General features: G+C 34.6%; 1 protein-coding gene across 3 annotated transcripts in view; it reads right to left on the bottom strand.

Annotated features, from left to right (window-relative positions):
- Positions 1-14,765, bottom strand: part of LOC138310338 (uncharacterized) — a 91,976-nt gene that overhangs the window by 27,823 nt on the left and 49,388 nt on the right. For all 3 annotated transcript variants that reach the window (XM_069251516.1, XM_069251518.1, XM_069251517.1), the window contains exons 9-10: positions 14,316-14,738; positions 13,091-13,717 (exon numbers count right to left, since the gene is read on the bottom strand). In XM_069251516.1, the coding sequence (XP_069107617.1) occupies positions 13,091-13,717; positions 14,316-14,738 (1,050 nt within the window). The remainder of the gene's footprint in view (positions 1-13,090; positions 13,718-14,315; positions 14,739-14,765) is intronic.

Below are 14,765 nucleotides of genomic sequence, written 5' to 3'. Positions count from 1 at the left end.
TTTGTTTCTTTAGTTAAGGAATATTCACGAAACGTGAACCCATACATTTTTCGATTTCCATTTATTTGGAATTTTAGATTCTGTTTTATTTCACAACACATATCATACTATCATGAAATTTTGATAAACTTCAGATTTTCGTAAATGTTTTGTAAACATTTTCCATACGACTTCAATGATGTATAAAATCTTTACACTACCCTCAGCATGTATACGCCACTTCAATATCTAGCCCCTCAATTGTTTCTCGTTAACTCGTAACTTAAGATTACATAACACAGACTTGTGAGGGCCTCGCAACTAAACCATTTCTCAGTAGGGCGTCCTAATTGTCTGGAATGTTGTCCCTGGTGGTTATGTGTGTGTTAAACTTTGGTGTTTCATGGCTATACTTTCAATTACTTACCCATGTTTGTTACATTATATGTAAAGTATGTCTTTCGTTTGCACTTGAATGATGAAAGATGAAAGAGATACTTGCCAACTCACCGAAATATTGCAAAGATAATTTACACCAAAACTGTCGCTATGGCAATGCAACATGTTAATGTATTTGGTTCGACATACTGTTCTAAACATTTTAATAATTATGAAATCCTAGCCAACAAAAACCTTTTGAGATATAAATATTTTTAAGATTTCACATTAACATTGTTGTTATGGTGATGCATCAGGTTAATGTATTTGATTCAACATACTTTACTAACATTCTTGTATGGAATCTTACCCAATATAAACATACAGATCTTATTTTCTGAAGTTTTATAAAAGGTTTAGAGCTTTGCATCATAAAACATCAAGAGTTCCTTATATTCATACGAAGGTAATTATTATATAATACTTTTCGCAGACATACGTCTAAATATCAAGACAAAACAAAGATTTGGGAAAGCACATCATGCGAAAGATCAACTGATATCTAAATACAAATGTTCCCATCGTCTAAATATCCAGACAAAATAAAAGTTCAGAAAAAGATCATCTGGGATTCTAATATATGACATGGAGGCGCGATGTGAACTTTTGTATGGCCGATAATGAAAACAAAAACAGCAGGCGAAGTGGAGACAGTAGAACAGGTGTAACAATATTATTTACACAAATATTTCTTTTATGATTGACCAGCCTGCCAGGTGTGTACCACTTGAAGACCAATCCTACTCCGGCTCGGCGGAGATTTCCCCCACAGTTCAGGTAAGCGGATTTAGGAACATTAAGGTATCTTAACTCTTTCACCCCTTAAGACAAATATAGACTCTTCTGAATCAAAGACTAGACAAGTCCATTATGAAAATTCAGGGATGATCCAATACTTTTAGAGTGCCAAGGTATTAAAAAATATATTGTGAGCTGTTCAAACAATATACTGCAATTGGAAGTGGATTATACATTAGACATGGATGAAAAGAGTGGTTTGTGCATTAAGTCAGACAAAAAAGGGACGTAAAATATTAGAGCATTTTAAAATACTAACCGATTGAATTTAATTATTTCGATAAAAACTTTAACAAATATTACATTTATTTCTCTCTAGTTGAATGTCTACCATGTATGTAATGTTCAAGTTTTAGTTTAGTCTGGCTACTAGCTTCTTATTTTATATGTAATGCAAATTTTTCATTCACTTTATGGTAAAATATAAAGACCAAACCTAATCCCAATCTTGTCATATTTTGAGATGGAAATAAAGAAGTTTATGTATAAGGCTAGTGCTTTAGAATATATAACTGACATTGTACTTAATCTACTAACTTATCACTTTCTTGAATGTCAAAATTAACATAAAGTTAAATAGCAACCAATTCATGTAAAACAGTGTTATCTATATGCGAAGTCAATTTCATCACAAAAATGACATTTAAATACGTATGTCTGGAACTGATTCGAAAATAAACACAGGACATTATGCTGTAGTTGCGTTTGTTGTCTTGTTTTATACCAGGCTCCAGGATCATGAAACAATATTAGACTCATGATTTTGTTTATCCAATCAAAAGTGACATAAACTTTTGTAATAGCATCTGTGATTGGTTATTTCTGACTGTTAGAGACTTCAGACTGTTTCATTATCTTCAAGAACATCCCTTAACTTTACGGAATTCTTCAACTTATAATTATTAATAGGAAAGCATTACAGTTTCTAAGAAAGACTCCTTTTCTTAACTACTGTAATGCTTTCCTTTGGGAGGATTTTGCACTTTACTATGTCCTATTAATAGTTGTGTAACAAAATCTCAACACTTGTTAAATTAAGTCTAACGTAATTGCATCCGTTGGTAATGACCCTGAAACTTTATAGACGAATGTTTCTCTTCCACGTCTGCCTCGAGTTAGTCTTATCGACAGTTCGTGACACATTGATTCTATTTATGACGTTTGTTTGAAGACATCTCTGTTTAGAAGTCCTTTTTTCTAATTAACCACAAAACACAATAACATACAGTTGCTTCATGTCATGTCAGTCAACAGTCCAAAATGTTTCCCAGAGGAATTGGGACCAACCCGTTGAACTGTTTAACGAGGAAAGTTTTGTTTGAATGACTGTAACAAATGCATTTCTGGTTGATATGGTTGTGTAACAGCATGTTAATATGATGGTAACATTGTATTTAATTATAAAATTATGTAAATTTAATTCATTCCAATCTCAAATGTGTATTTTATTACAATATCATGTGTAACATTCTAATCCATCATACTCATGCACAAGTCATTGGCAAAAAGGTCAAGGTTGTTTGTCATTATTCCACTATTAACCTTTCATCTTAGACAAAAGTTTTTGGGCTAAAACAATTTATGGCAGTAGACGGTTTTCAAACACTAGTTTTGCTCTGACACACCGTTATCCCACGACGAAATGATCAGATATTGACTTGTAAGTTCCTTATTTAAATATAACCGTGAGTATTTCCTCAATAAATTGACCTTGGTATTGCTTTCACACGGGATGAATTCCCTTTAAACTTTATTCTATGATTTCTTGGGCATTTTGATTAGGGTTGTGCTGTTATGTTTGACTCTTTGTTGTTTTGATCAGAAAAACAAACATGATGCCTGATGTTTGTTTGTTACGCCTACCTATTACTTCAGGGGTACATGGTTACACTTTGATTTAAAACATAATATTTTGTTTTGTTATAGGAGTACATTTGGCCTCGTGAAACCACTGGGACGTTTAAAACATTTTCGCCAAAACTTTAAAACTTTTTCTTTCATATTTGCCAGTTTACAGGTTAGAGTAAGGATCAATACATGGGGAACACGTTTTTACAATAATAGACCTAATAATGATGTCGATTTAACAGACACATAAAATTATTAATTTTTCACAAATTCTCGTTGACAGGATTACAAAAAGAAAGACTATACATTATTTCGATTTCCAACATATAGGTTCACATAATCTGTCCCATCAAGCGTTAAGGTAAAGCTTGGGCAAAACTTGTTTATGGAACTCTTTCGAAGACTTTCTGATTTTTGATTTCGATAACAAACATAAGATTTCTAGTAAAACTTCTAATGATGTTAAAGCACATCTTGAAAATATCTTTGAAAGTCATCCTAGAGACCGTTTTCATTTTCAACAATGACCATTTTTATCAAAACGTGCCGTTATTATTTTGTTTTATTTTGTTTTTATTTTTGCAATAGTGTTATCAAACCTGGTTTATCATGAACAAAAACTCAATCCACAAAATTCACAATTGTATGTAAAATGCTAGTTTTGATCACTTGATGATAACGATAGACAATACAATAGTTACATGTGTACCTATGTCATGGTCGACAAACTCTACACTCATCGTACATATAGAACAATAACTACACTACAATCTGTTAACACGTGTGTGTGGAGGGACAATAAGTTTGATCGGCCGCTGACAGATCGTTTGATTTAGTAGTCACACAGCATGACCTCACGTGGACCTTTTCTGAGCTTTCAGACGCCTTAAATAGTTTAAATTCAGGGCGAAAAAATGAAATTGATATTTCACATGGACAGTTGAAAAAACATTGGTCAAAGGTCAAAGAAATTTCACTGGATCGCCATTTGGGAAACCTTACACATCCCTAAATCATCTTGTCGACTGATAGGATAAAATACAACCAGATTTGCCCTGGTACAAGCCCCGATACTCACAACAATACCCAGCGTAGGTCAAACTTCGTGAGGGATAAAATAAAATCCAGATTTGACATAAATGATCCATATTGTGTTCTTGTGATAATAGGCATAGGTGAAATTCAAATTGAACATGAAATGAGTCATGTATCAAAGCATTAGAGAAAACCTGTTTTTTTTATCAGAGACTACCTACAGGTTTGATTAAATCAGAGAATTACAGTTTTCTCAATGGGAGAGAGGGCCTACCGCAATAAACATCATTATTGTTGTCCATTCAGGCGTGAACTGCCATTGATGTATATATACGTTGAACTCCTACTCGTCACTGGTTCAAACTGTGATGTAGTATTCGCACAGCGATATGTAACAACACTCACAATACACTCTATTGAAATCGAACCCAACAATCACAAAGCCTGTGAAATGTAGATTTCCATGTTATTCAAGCTTTCTACTTATGTCTTCTACTAAGGTAGTACTGTCATTCAAATCTTATATCACATCCCATCTGTACTGCCATTATATGCACTTTCCTTATATGTCTTTTTACAAAGGAAGGCTTCCTTGTCATTCACTTTTGTCTGCGTTTTATTTACTTTGATATGCACTTTACTAATATGGTATATTTGCATTATATTAATGCATTGATGAACTGAACCTATATTTGTTCAATTATACATGAACTTTGATATAAGCTAACTTTATATATATATATATAGACCGATAAATTGTGGAAGCAATTTATGTGCAATGAGATATTAGTTCCACATTTTACTGTTTACATATCTTCAGAAGATTAACGGAGGAAGGAGCTACGGAAATATCATATGTGCAGGTATGCTACTGACATTTCAAAGCATAAAAATATTTGATACCACATGCATACTAATTAATCATAACTTAAAGTTCACGCGTATAAATAATTAAACCCCCAGAGGTCTTACCTGTATACAACAGCAAAAGAAGCAGAAAACTTGCCAAACGTATCATCGTGGTTTCTTATAATTCCATAGTTTTAGTAAACACTTTCAGAATAAATTCCAGTGGGACTAAATCCACAAGATACAGATCAGGAGTTTATAGGGACACACTTCGCCGATCAAACGTCGACTGCTATACTAAACACACGTTATGAATGTGTCGAATTTCTCCTATGTATTATTAAGCTGGAGTCTCAAGGTAGCCGTCAGGGCTATGTGTATATATAAACCCTAAATCCCGGCCCACGTCTTCTCTGTATATAATACCGTACTCAATACACTAAAGAGATTCCATTCTCGACAGTAGCGAGGTTTTCCCCTTCACAACAACTGACGTCACTTCCCTCTCACACGCTAGTGAGCGCGTGCTGCTACTATTATCGAAAAAGTCAGTAGCCGAAAATGTTCATTTCTTTTGCAAACTACACAGAAACACACGAAACTCTTTCACCAGTCTGCTTCAGAATCCAGGCAGATACTGAAGTCATTTCAAGAAATAAAAACTAATACTGACCTCATTTTTTTTCACTCGAGGGGGTTTATGTTACAGTCAAACCCTACACACAATTTAAGTGGTTTATTTGGGTGTTAACGCTATCTGGATCATTGCATCATGTAATTCGCCCCAGGCATTTTACTGACGAGGCCATTATTTATCGTATATATATATATAATTCCCGTCGAGGGCCTCCAGGCGATTTTCGTAGGAGATAGAAGCGGCAGACTTGCATTGCCTTCAGCCCAAACTTGGTACAGATGATGCCTCTTTGGAGCAAAGATGTAACTTTGAGAGGTACACAGAGGGTTAAATTATTTATCGTAATATTAACTTTTTATTCAAAATACAAATTCGTGTTTTATGAATGACTCGACGAAACAAAATACTGTCTAACAAAATGTACGTCTATAAAGATCCCTCAAGGCATATCACGTGGTCTTGATAGCCAGGTGGTCTTCATACAAAAGTAAAATGTGCAAAACCTGGTAATTCGGAACTAATATAAGCTGTCGGCCGTGTTAAGCAGATGTTTTATATACAGAGGTTTTTTTGGTCTTTATACAAAGGTGGTCACTATGACAGGTTTTACACAGGCTAATATTGCATTGGATACTTGAAAGAATGTGGTCCTATTAAGCAAGTGGTCTTTATTCAGAAGTGGTTGCTAATACAGGTTATACACATGTTAAATTGTGTTAACAATTAGCCAGTTTGCATCTTTTAAATGTGGTTTTTATACGGATATGGCCGCTATAACATGTTCTATGACATTAGCTTGGAATGTACAATAGCAAAAATGTTATGTTACATTATTACATATCTGTTATGACTGAGATGGGTATAAAATTAGCTAGTTTACTCACATTTGAGTGGTAGACCCGGGTCTAAGTACCAATAAAAGGACCTACAAGATGGGACTGGATCACAAAGGAACACAATTAGGGTTGTTAAAAGCCCATTTTGTGGGACGGCGGTTCCCACGATGGACACAACACATGCCTGTATCGAGTATCAGCGAATGTCTGTTTGATGTTTTCTGTAATACTTAAATCGGGAAATAGAGAAATGAGTTTATGTGTTTAGATAATATGAATAAGCTAGATTAAGCATAAAATCGGTTTATTTTTTATTTTTATAAATCGGGAAAACATACAGTACATAAATGTTTGCGTTTAAATATCAAGTTTAAGACTAAAATCGGTGAAGATTAAATCACATATGAGATGGCATTTATGCAAATCAGTGATTTCCTTTGTTCATGTCTCTTGATTTGTTTCATTTTCTTTGATTTTTTATTTATTTTCATTATTTTATTCATTTTTCTATTATTCATACATTTTTACTGCTTTTATTAATTTTTAATGATTTCATCATTTTTATTCTGTTAATTCATTTTCATAAATTTTCTTTTTTATTTTTTATTTTATCCATTCCTTTTTATTTATTTTCATTGATTTTATTTAAATAATTGATTTCCTGTACATTCCCATGAGACTGTTGCACATGTATCGACGATTGAAGAGAAGAGAGGAAATACCATAACTTACACCTGGCATTGACTCTATGTGTTTATTAGATCTGATCAAAACCAAAAATTGAAATAAATGTCGGCAATATGCATCATTCTCACAATCTTTTAACAATTTATATCTTACAATGTTCACAAGAAGTTTCATACCAGGGTGTAAGTGGGAGCCTAGCTTCAATATGCATCAAGTTTAAAACACATCAACAGTGGCCTTTCGATCACATTCCCTAAGTGTTTAACCAGAAGGCCCTGTATTTTTTGTATCAATGAGAGTATTGGAGGCGTGAGATTACTGGCGTGATCCCAATAAACTTCCGCCCTGAGCTGCTGCAAAGGCTGGAGACGGAGAGCATATGGCGGGAATGATAACTGTAGGATCTGACTTCAGGAATCAACGTCTGGATGCATAATGTATCAATTATAGAAACCTGTCAGCTGATCTTATCTGTAAATATTTCTGAATTTATATCTCGGGGTTGTAAGATTGAATTACAGTATGAGATTGTGCTACGCCGATTTCTCTCCGATGTTGTTAACGTATATTTGTAGTGATATATGCTTGTATCTTTCGTTTTTAACATCAATGTTTTAGGAGGATTAGTCATCGAAATAATTATAGAACGTCGAACAGATAGAAAACAATAGTTACTCTATAACATGAGCTGTTCTTGGAATCCTGAATTTCGTGCTATGCTGACTCAAAATGATTTCGCTGATGCAAATATTTATTTAAAACAAATGTCATTATTGTATATTCCTGGTTCCCCAATAACCCGAAAACAATGACATTTTATTGACAGACATGCCTTAGTATAGAGTACTGCGATCTCGACTTAAAACTAATTTGTTATGGGCAATTTTGGTTATCTTACTATCATTCATCCCATTTAATTTCGCGGAAACGAACTTGATCGCAAACACAGCAAAATGTATCCTCTCGCAAATTAAAGTATATACAATATTCCAAAGCACATTTGTTGAAGACGAGACGAAACATCCCCCATTTACTTATGTTATGCAAATAAATTATTATAGGACCATGAGGAAGTTTAACTTTTACAAGATTAAATTTTCATGATTTGACTTTTAGCGTATGTGCATGTTTTAATCAATTCTCAATATTTCACGGATCGAATTTTTGCGATTATAGCAATGTCGAAATCAAAAAATCATCCCCGCGTGATATTATATACAATTTTCATTCAATAATGTTGTTTGAACGTTCATGCCTTATATTTTGCCTTATGCCTTAGACTAAATTTCTGAAGACAGCAGAACTCAGACAATTGTGATTCTGGCTCAAACTCATTTTAGGATTTTTGGCAGTAACACATATACTTATCTAGGAGAAACCAATTACGAGCAATTGTTCATTACATTCTTATTTGCACGTTGGTGTATTTATAGCGCTTGATAAAGACCTGAACCTGTTAAAATGAAACCTAATGCTAGCTAAGAACAACTCCGATACTGTTTATATTTGTGTCCATGTTAACTACATAAGATACCCAAAAATAGCCTGTCCACTTGTAGATTCATTGCAAACCCCAAAGTAACGCTCATGGCAACATGCCGGAGAAATAATATTTTGTAATTTGGAAATTTTATATCAAATGAAGCGGATATAACATATTAAACAGAAACTTACAGTACATCATATGAATTTAATTGTATCAAACCGCTAAAAAGACATTTGATATATAGTGAATGAAGAAATTGGCATGAAAGTATTTATTTTAATTTCAAAAAAAAAATACGAAAGTGAGTCATGTATTTATATCAATTCAACATAGTTTCACGAAAGCAAATATTAATTTTAAATATGCTGGAAATAACACTAGTACATGTAAGTTGATAGTCTATTTTTAATGTTATAATTAACACAGATGTTTATTGCAAATACTTTCCAGATATTACAGCTAGTAAACCTGTTATCAGATTTGGTAAAGCTTGATTTATCACATTTTATTTTGATCTTCGAAAACAAGTCCAATATTTTGATCAGTTAATATGCGGAATATGAAACATTAACTTTGTTCTTTCATGTGATCTCATGTTAGCGGTGATGTATAAAGACCACCTGCTTAATAAGACCACTTTTCTAAAGTCCCAATTATTTTAAAACAATTTAACCTATGTATAGGTCCCTTGGTGATAAAGCTATTTTTTGTTTGTACCTCAGGAGGCCTTTATACAGATGTTTGACCATTGAGTGGTCTTTAAAGACAGGTTTTACTGTGTATCAAAACAAACGACGATAACTTTATTGTAATCAAGTATTAAGCTGTTGTCAAACACCATCGTTCGAATATAAGCGAAATATAAACAAGTGTATCACGATTGATTCACGGAATAATATTAATATGCGTACCGAGGTCATCACATTACTCACTGAATACAGTATATGACTTACAGTACTCTCAGTACTTTGTTGTTAATTGATATGACTCAAACAATAGAGACCAATGCTCCCGGAATATTTGCTTTGATGACAAGTGTTCCCGTTCTGCTGCCAAGATGATGATGTAGCCAGATAGCGTTGTCAGATAGAGGGTGTATGTAAGGGATGGGGTTGATTGTGAGCACGTGAAACAACGTGTATTACCTATCTCTCCGCCGTCACAGGGGTCACACAGGTTAATCACATGAAAGTGTGTATGCATGATTCTAGTACTCGTAAGTGATCTCGCCATATGGCTTCCGAATCAATAGATATATCATCACTTTTTATGCTGTCTGCAGATTCACGGTGAAATTCGAATATATTAGACTTTGATTGCAGCAACAGAGATTAATAATTATTAACATCGGTAGCCAAATGAAAGATTCTGTATCAATGGTGAACCAATGCTGATGACTGACCATGACAACAACGTAAATCTATATTTACATTCACTATTCTATGACCATTAACACTAGACAGTTGTTACCCAATCACCCTGCAATCACCACATTATTCTGACGTTATCAATCTCTGTAAGGATGTCATCAATTTAAGTACATTCACGGTACACAAAGTCTAATAACAAAAGAAGACATATTTGCTCTATCTGTATTGATAAGGATTAACTTTAATATTTGTTAAAGATGCTCCACCGCTGACAAATGGTATTTTTTCACAATCAAAAACAGGAGCAGACGATTTGGTATTTTTCTCCAGTTACAAAAGTTACTTACTTTACACCATTACCACCATTGAAAAGTTTGAGCTTCTAATTTTCCTTCAAATTAAAAATATGAAAAAAAATAATTAATTGCATCCCGAAAAAATTCCTTGACACTATATCCTATATAGAATGAAGTACTGATTGCGCATGCACTAAAGGCGAAATAAATGATTTTATGTTATTTTTTGTGTTAATTAGGCATATATATACACGATTAAACACAAATTATTGTTCAATTGATTAACATCATTTATGCTCTGTCGGCGGTGGAGCATCTTTAAGTTATGGATATATGAATATGACACAAAATTCAGAGTGTACTCTCAGCAAATGGTTTATGGTAAACGTACACCCTTGATAAAAGTTTATTTATTTAAGTTAATCCTTATTATTCAATTCAACTTCGTGAATTGATATACAATATACTATTGTGTCTTTGAAATTTCTACGCCGTTGTAACGGAGATTGTTGACGTTTATAAGATCAATTTAAATACATTTAATTCAAAGCCAGAAATCACTGGCGAATAAACAAATATCTGAAAAAAATAAAAATAAAATATATGTTTCTATGATCCTATCATTCTAGCTAAGAGCAAACATATATTACAGAGTAACGGAATGGAGGGCATGTCATGTAATCAATATATGACATGGGATCATTACAGCATCTACGAAGACATGTATGACTGTAATGAAACTATTTCTACAATGAGATGACGTCATAAACACTAGAACTACGTAATAGTTACGTTCATCTTCGCACGGACAGCTGGCGCGTGCAACTACACTTAGCAGCAAGATTTCAAAGAAGGTGACAATCATGTCCAGTGCACATTCCCTCGTGAGCAGACGACAGACCCAATATCAATCATTTTTGTGTGGAGGTTTGTTGGTGATGATGGTTGACATTATAGGTTGCCCCACAGAAAGAATGCAATAGCTTTTTTACACTTAACAAATGTGATGTCAACGGTCCCTCGCCTATGTCTGATGGATGTATATTTTGTAAACATAATGGGGCAAGAATTACCGTAAGGCTTAGCAAAGGTGGATAACGAATTTGATTTTTTAATTTTCAAAATATTATTACCATATAATAAACCATGACAGAACGGTTTCTACTGTTTTATGCAGTTAAGGCAGATGTCTGAATTTTGTGTAGACATGGTGGAATAAATATAGATAATAATGATATAGAAAAACAAAATAAAACAAATCTTATGTGAGAAAAAAATTGATTAAATGTACAGTTTAGGCTGTGATACATGTGACGAAAGTTTCTTGATATTTGTTTTCTTGTAATTTTAGATTATTTGAAGTAACAAATCTAAGAAAAACATATCTATGACTCAACACGTTTAATTATAACAAACATTACTCCTGTGGGAGGCCTCTCGCCAGTGACCGTTTGATATGTCTACGGTAACTCATCACACACATCCCCCACACAGGTATGGCTGTGGCCCGTCCCAGCTCACTAAAGCTCACTGACAGGTCTGACCTTTGACCTCCACCAAACATTCCAAAAACATATCAACACGTTTCAGCAGCTACGACGTTTCAATTGTTGCACCTGTTGGAGGCGCGTGTGAGGTGATACTTCAAACTTCAGGAATTGGCAAACTAAGAGATTAAGAAATCATTTATGCTCAGTTGAGAATAAAGCATGGTGTCATGACTCTTGTAAACGAAATTATACATTAAATTGATTGTTAAACAGAGTTGCGTCATAAGTTTCTGCGAATACAAAATGAAACACGAAACTGAAAAGAGCTGCAACTTAAGCTCTCTCATTTATAATTTTGTTAAAGATAACATGTTTGGGGAAAGTTCTTAGTTTCCCAAAACATTAAGATCTAACAGAAACATTTATTTATAAGAATGTGTTTCTGTTTACATTAATCTATTTCTAACAACATACCATCTTGCCCAAACATGTCATTGCAATGCCTACATACATTGAGAAACGCTCAATTCGTGTTATATGATAATAAAAAAACTGTCTGCTTTTTTCGACCTCGACATTTTGATAAACCTAACAGAATATGGTACTTATTGGCGATATAATGTTAAACGAAACGGTAAATGTAAGACAGACGGAATTACGTCCCTTCATCAGAAAAATATTAGACTATGCTATCTGTTAAAAGATATATTTTGTCTTACGCAAATGAAGATTTTTTTTTCTTCGAAATTTTAATAACTTTCTTACATTGTATATATTTTGTCCTCGATGATTACTAAACTTCATCTTCTTCAACTCTTCAAAGATTTAAATATTTTAGCTATACTAGCAGTCATTTAGTTACAATAAAGATAACAATTGTTCTGTGGATTATTTTTGTGTTAAGTATATCAAAAAAAAATATATATATACATGTACTGACATTTGAAATAATATAAATCAAAATCGACAGCAAACAAGCAAGGATTGCTATCTTCAATAAAATATTATGAAATATTTTGATAATTTTTACTCATTCTCTCCGACGAAATTACCGAAAGTAACAATATATTCCCGACTTTAGTATTATAGTTACAATGATCAATGTGCTGTGCGTAAACGGGTCATTGATATTTTTTTCGGCATCGTTAACTAACTTTTTTCATGTTTTTATATCGATCCATATTTATGTATCCTACATGTATATGGCAAACCTGAAGTGTTTTGTGTTACTCTTATAAAATCAACACAAAAAGTTTCCCTTTTTCCATAAGCTAATACGTTTAAAAATATCATTGCACTAAAGGCAGAGCATCGAATGAGAGAAAATAAGCATTATCTTACCTGGTGTCTGAGGCTGGGGTTGAGGCTGCGGCTGTGGGCGTGGTTGAGGGCGTGGCTGAGGGCGTGGCTGTGGGCGAGGCGCCGGAGTATTCATATAATGTACTCCGGTAAGATTTGTAATTTCTATGTACTCCACTTGTGGTCGAGGTTGCCGAGGTGGGCTAATGATACTTCCGCTTCCGGTATTTACTGGCGGCTGTGGTCGTCGTCTGTTCTCGACGCTGAGGTCACCTTCGAGTTCGATCACTATCGACCCCCGATCGGGCTGAGGATTGATCGGAGTGCCACCTACCGTTATCACATTGATTCCGCCGAAAGTACCAATACCACCACCGGAAATACCGGGGTTGATAGGACTACCGTCAATGGGAGGGACACCTGGTCCCACCGCGGTGCGTTCGGTAGGAAGTACATCCGTTCTTGGTATGATATTAAATGATTGCAGGTATCCTTTTCTAGCGTTCCATGTGTCCATGCGTTCAAAAGTAGCGTCTGCATAGCGTTCCCTCACCATGTCTGATAGGGACCGCCCGACGTAAGCTTTGCTGCTCCATTCCCGAACCTCATCTTGAGGGGTTCCGAAAGACTGGTAACCTCCTCTCTCACCATCCAAATACATCGTCAGTCCTGAAAGGATTCGGAAGTTCAAAGAAAAACTATTACAAAGAACACTAAAACATTCAAACATTTTTGTTGTTGCAACAGCTATATATTCAATCACATGATCAGAAAGTAACATTCCTGTATACCATGGTACACTTACCAGGTCTATTTTTGGTGGATCAAAACAATATATTAAAATACAATACTTTTTCTCAAAAACATTAGTGAATATAGAAAAGATAAACTTATTAAACGAATATTGAGTATTTCAACAAAGTAAAGCGATTTCAAGATAGTTATAAACAACATAAATAAACAAATAATTGTTTGCGCCGGGAACTCTTTAGGTATACATGTATATATATTATAGTTATAGTTTAAGTGCATTAAAAATTCGCCGAAACAAAATCGCTACAAAAGGCTTAAAAACTACGAACAGTAAAAAGCTATCACTTGAAAGTATTGGTATTGAAAGCGAAATAAACTATCACTGACGTTATATCCACCCATGGGGTATCTCATAGTAAGCCTAGAGGCAACAGAGTTGGACATCTCTCTCTCTGTAATCCTCAAAGACCGGTGATTTTTTTTCTCATAACCTTCCTCCCGTTTTGTGTCTTACCTTCTTGATCGTGCCACGAGAGTTCAACGAGATGCCATTCGTTCGTATTAAACCCTGGCGCCGAGACCGTCCACGACCTTGTGGGTGTTCTCGCAGTGGCGTACAGCTTCTCGTCTCGATAGTAAATTGACAACGGGAAACTGTCAAAGAAATACATGTTATTCAACAACGTTTCCGGTTTAACCGCCATCACCATGGTAACACCTTCCGGACAAGTCTCGAGGTTCCCGTTGCAGACCAGGTCATCCCCGAGATCTAGATATTGACCTTTGCCGTTGACCCTGATAGCACTCCCGTGCTGACCTTGAACTCTAACTGGGCCCTCATGAAGACGGATTGTTCTGGTTGGGAGGACAATGTTTGAGGTACCGTTTTGTATCCTGATAACTCGGTCGAATGGTATGACTTCATGCTTCAAAAATTCTGCAAGAAAAACATCAGTAATTTTTC

Source organism: Argopecten irradians, chromosome 16, assembly GCF_041381155.1.
Source record: "Argopecten irradians isolate NY chromosome 16, Ai_NY, whole genome shotgun sequence".
Lineage (NCBI taxonomy): Eukaryota > Metazoa > Mollusca > Bivalvia > Pectinida > Pectinidae > Argopecten > Argopecten irradians.
This window is presented reverse-complemented; position numbering and strand designations above follow the sequence as displayed.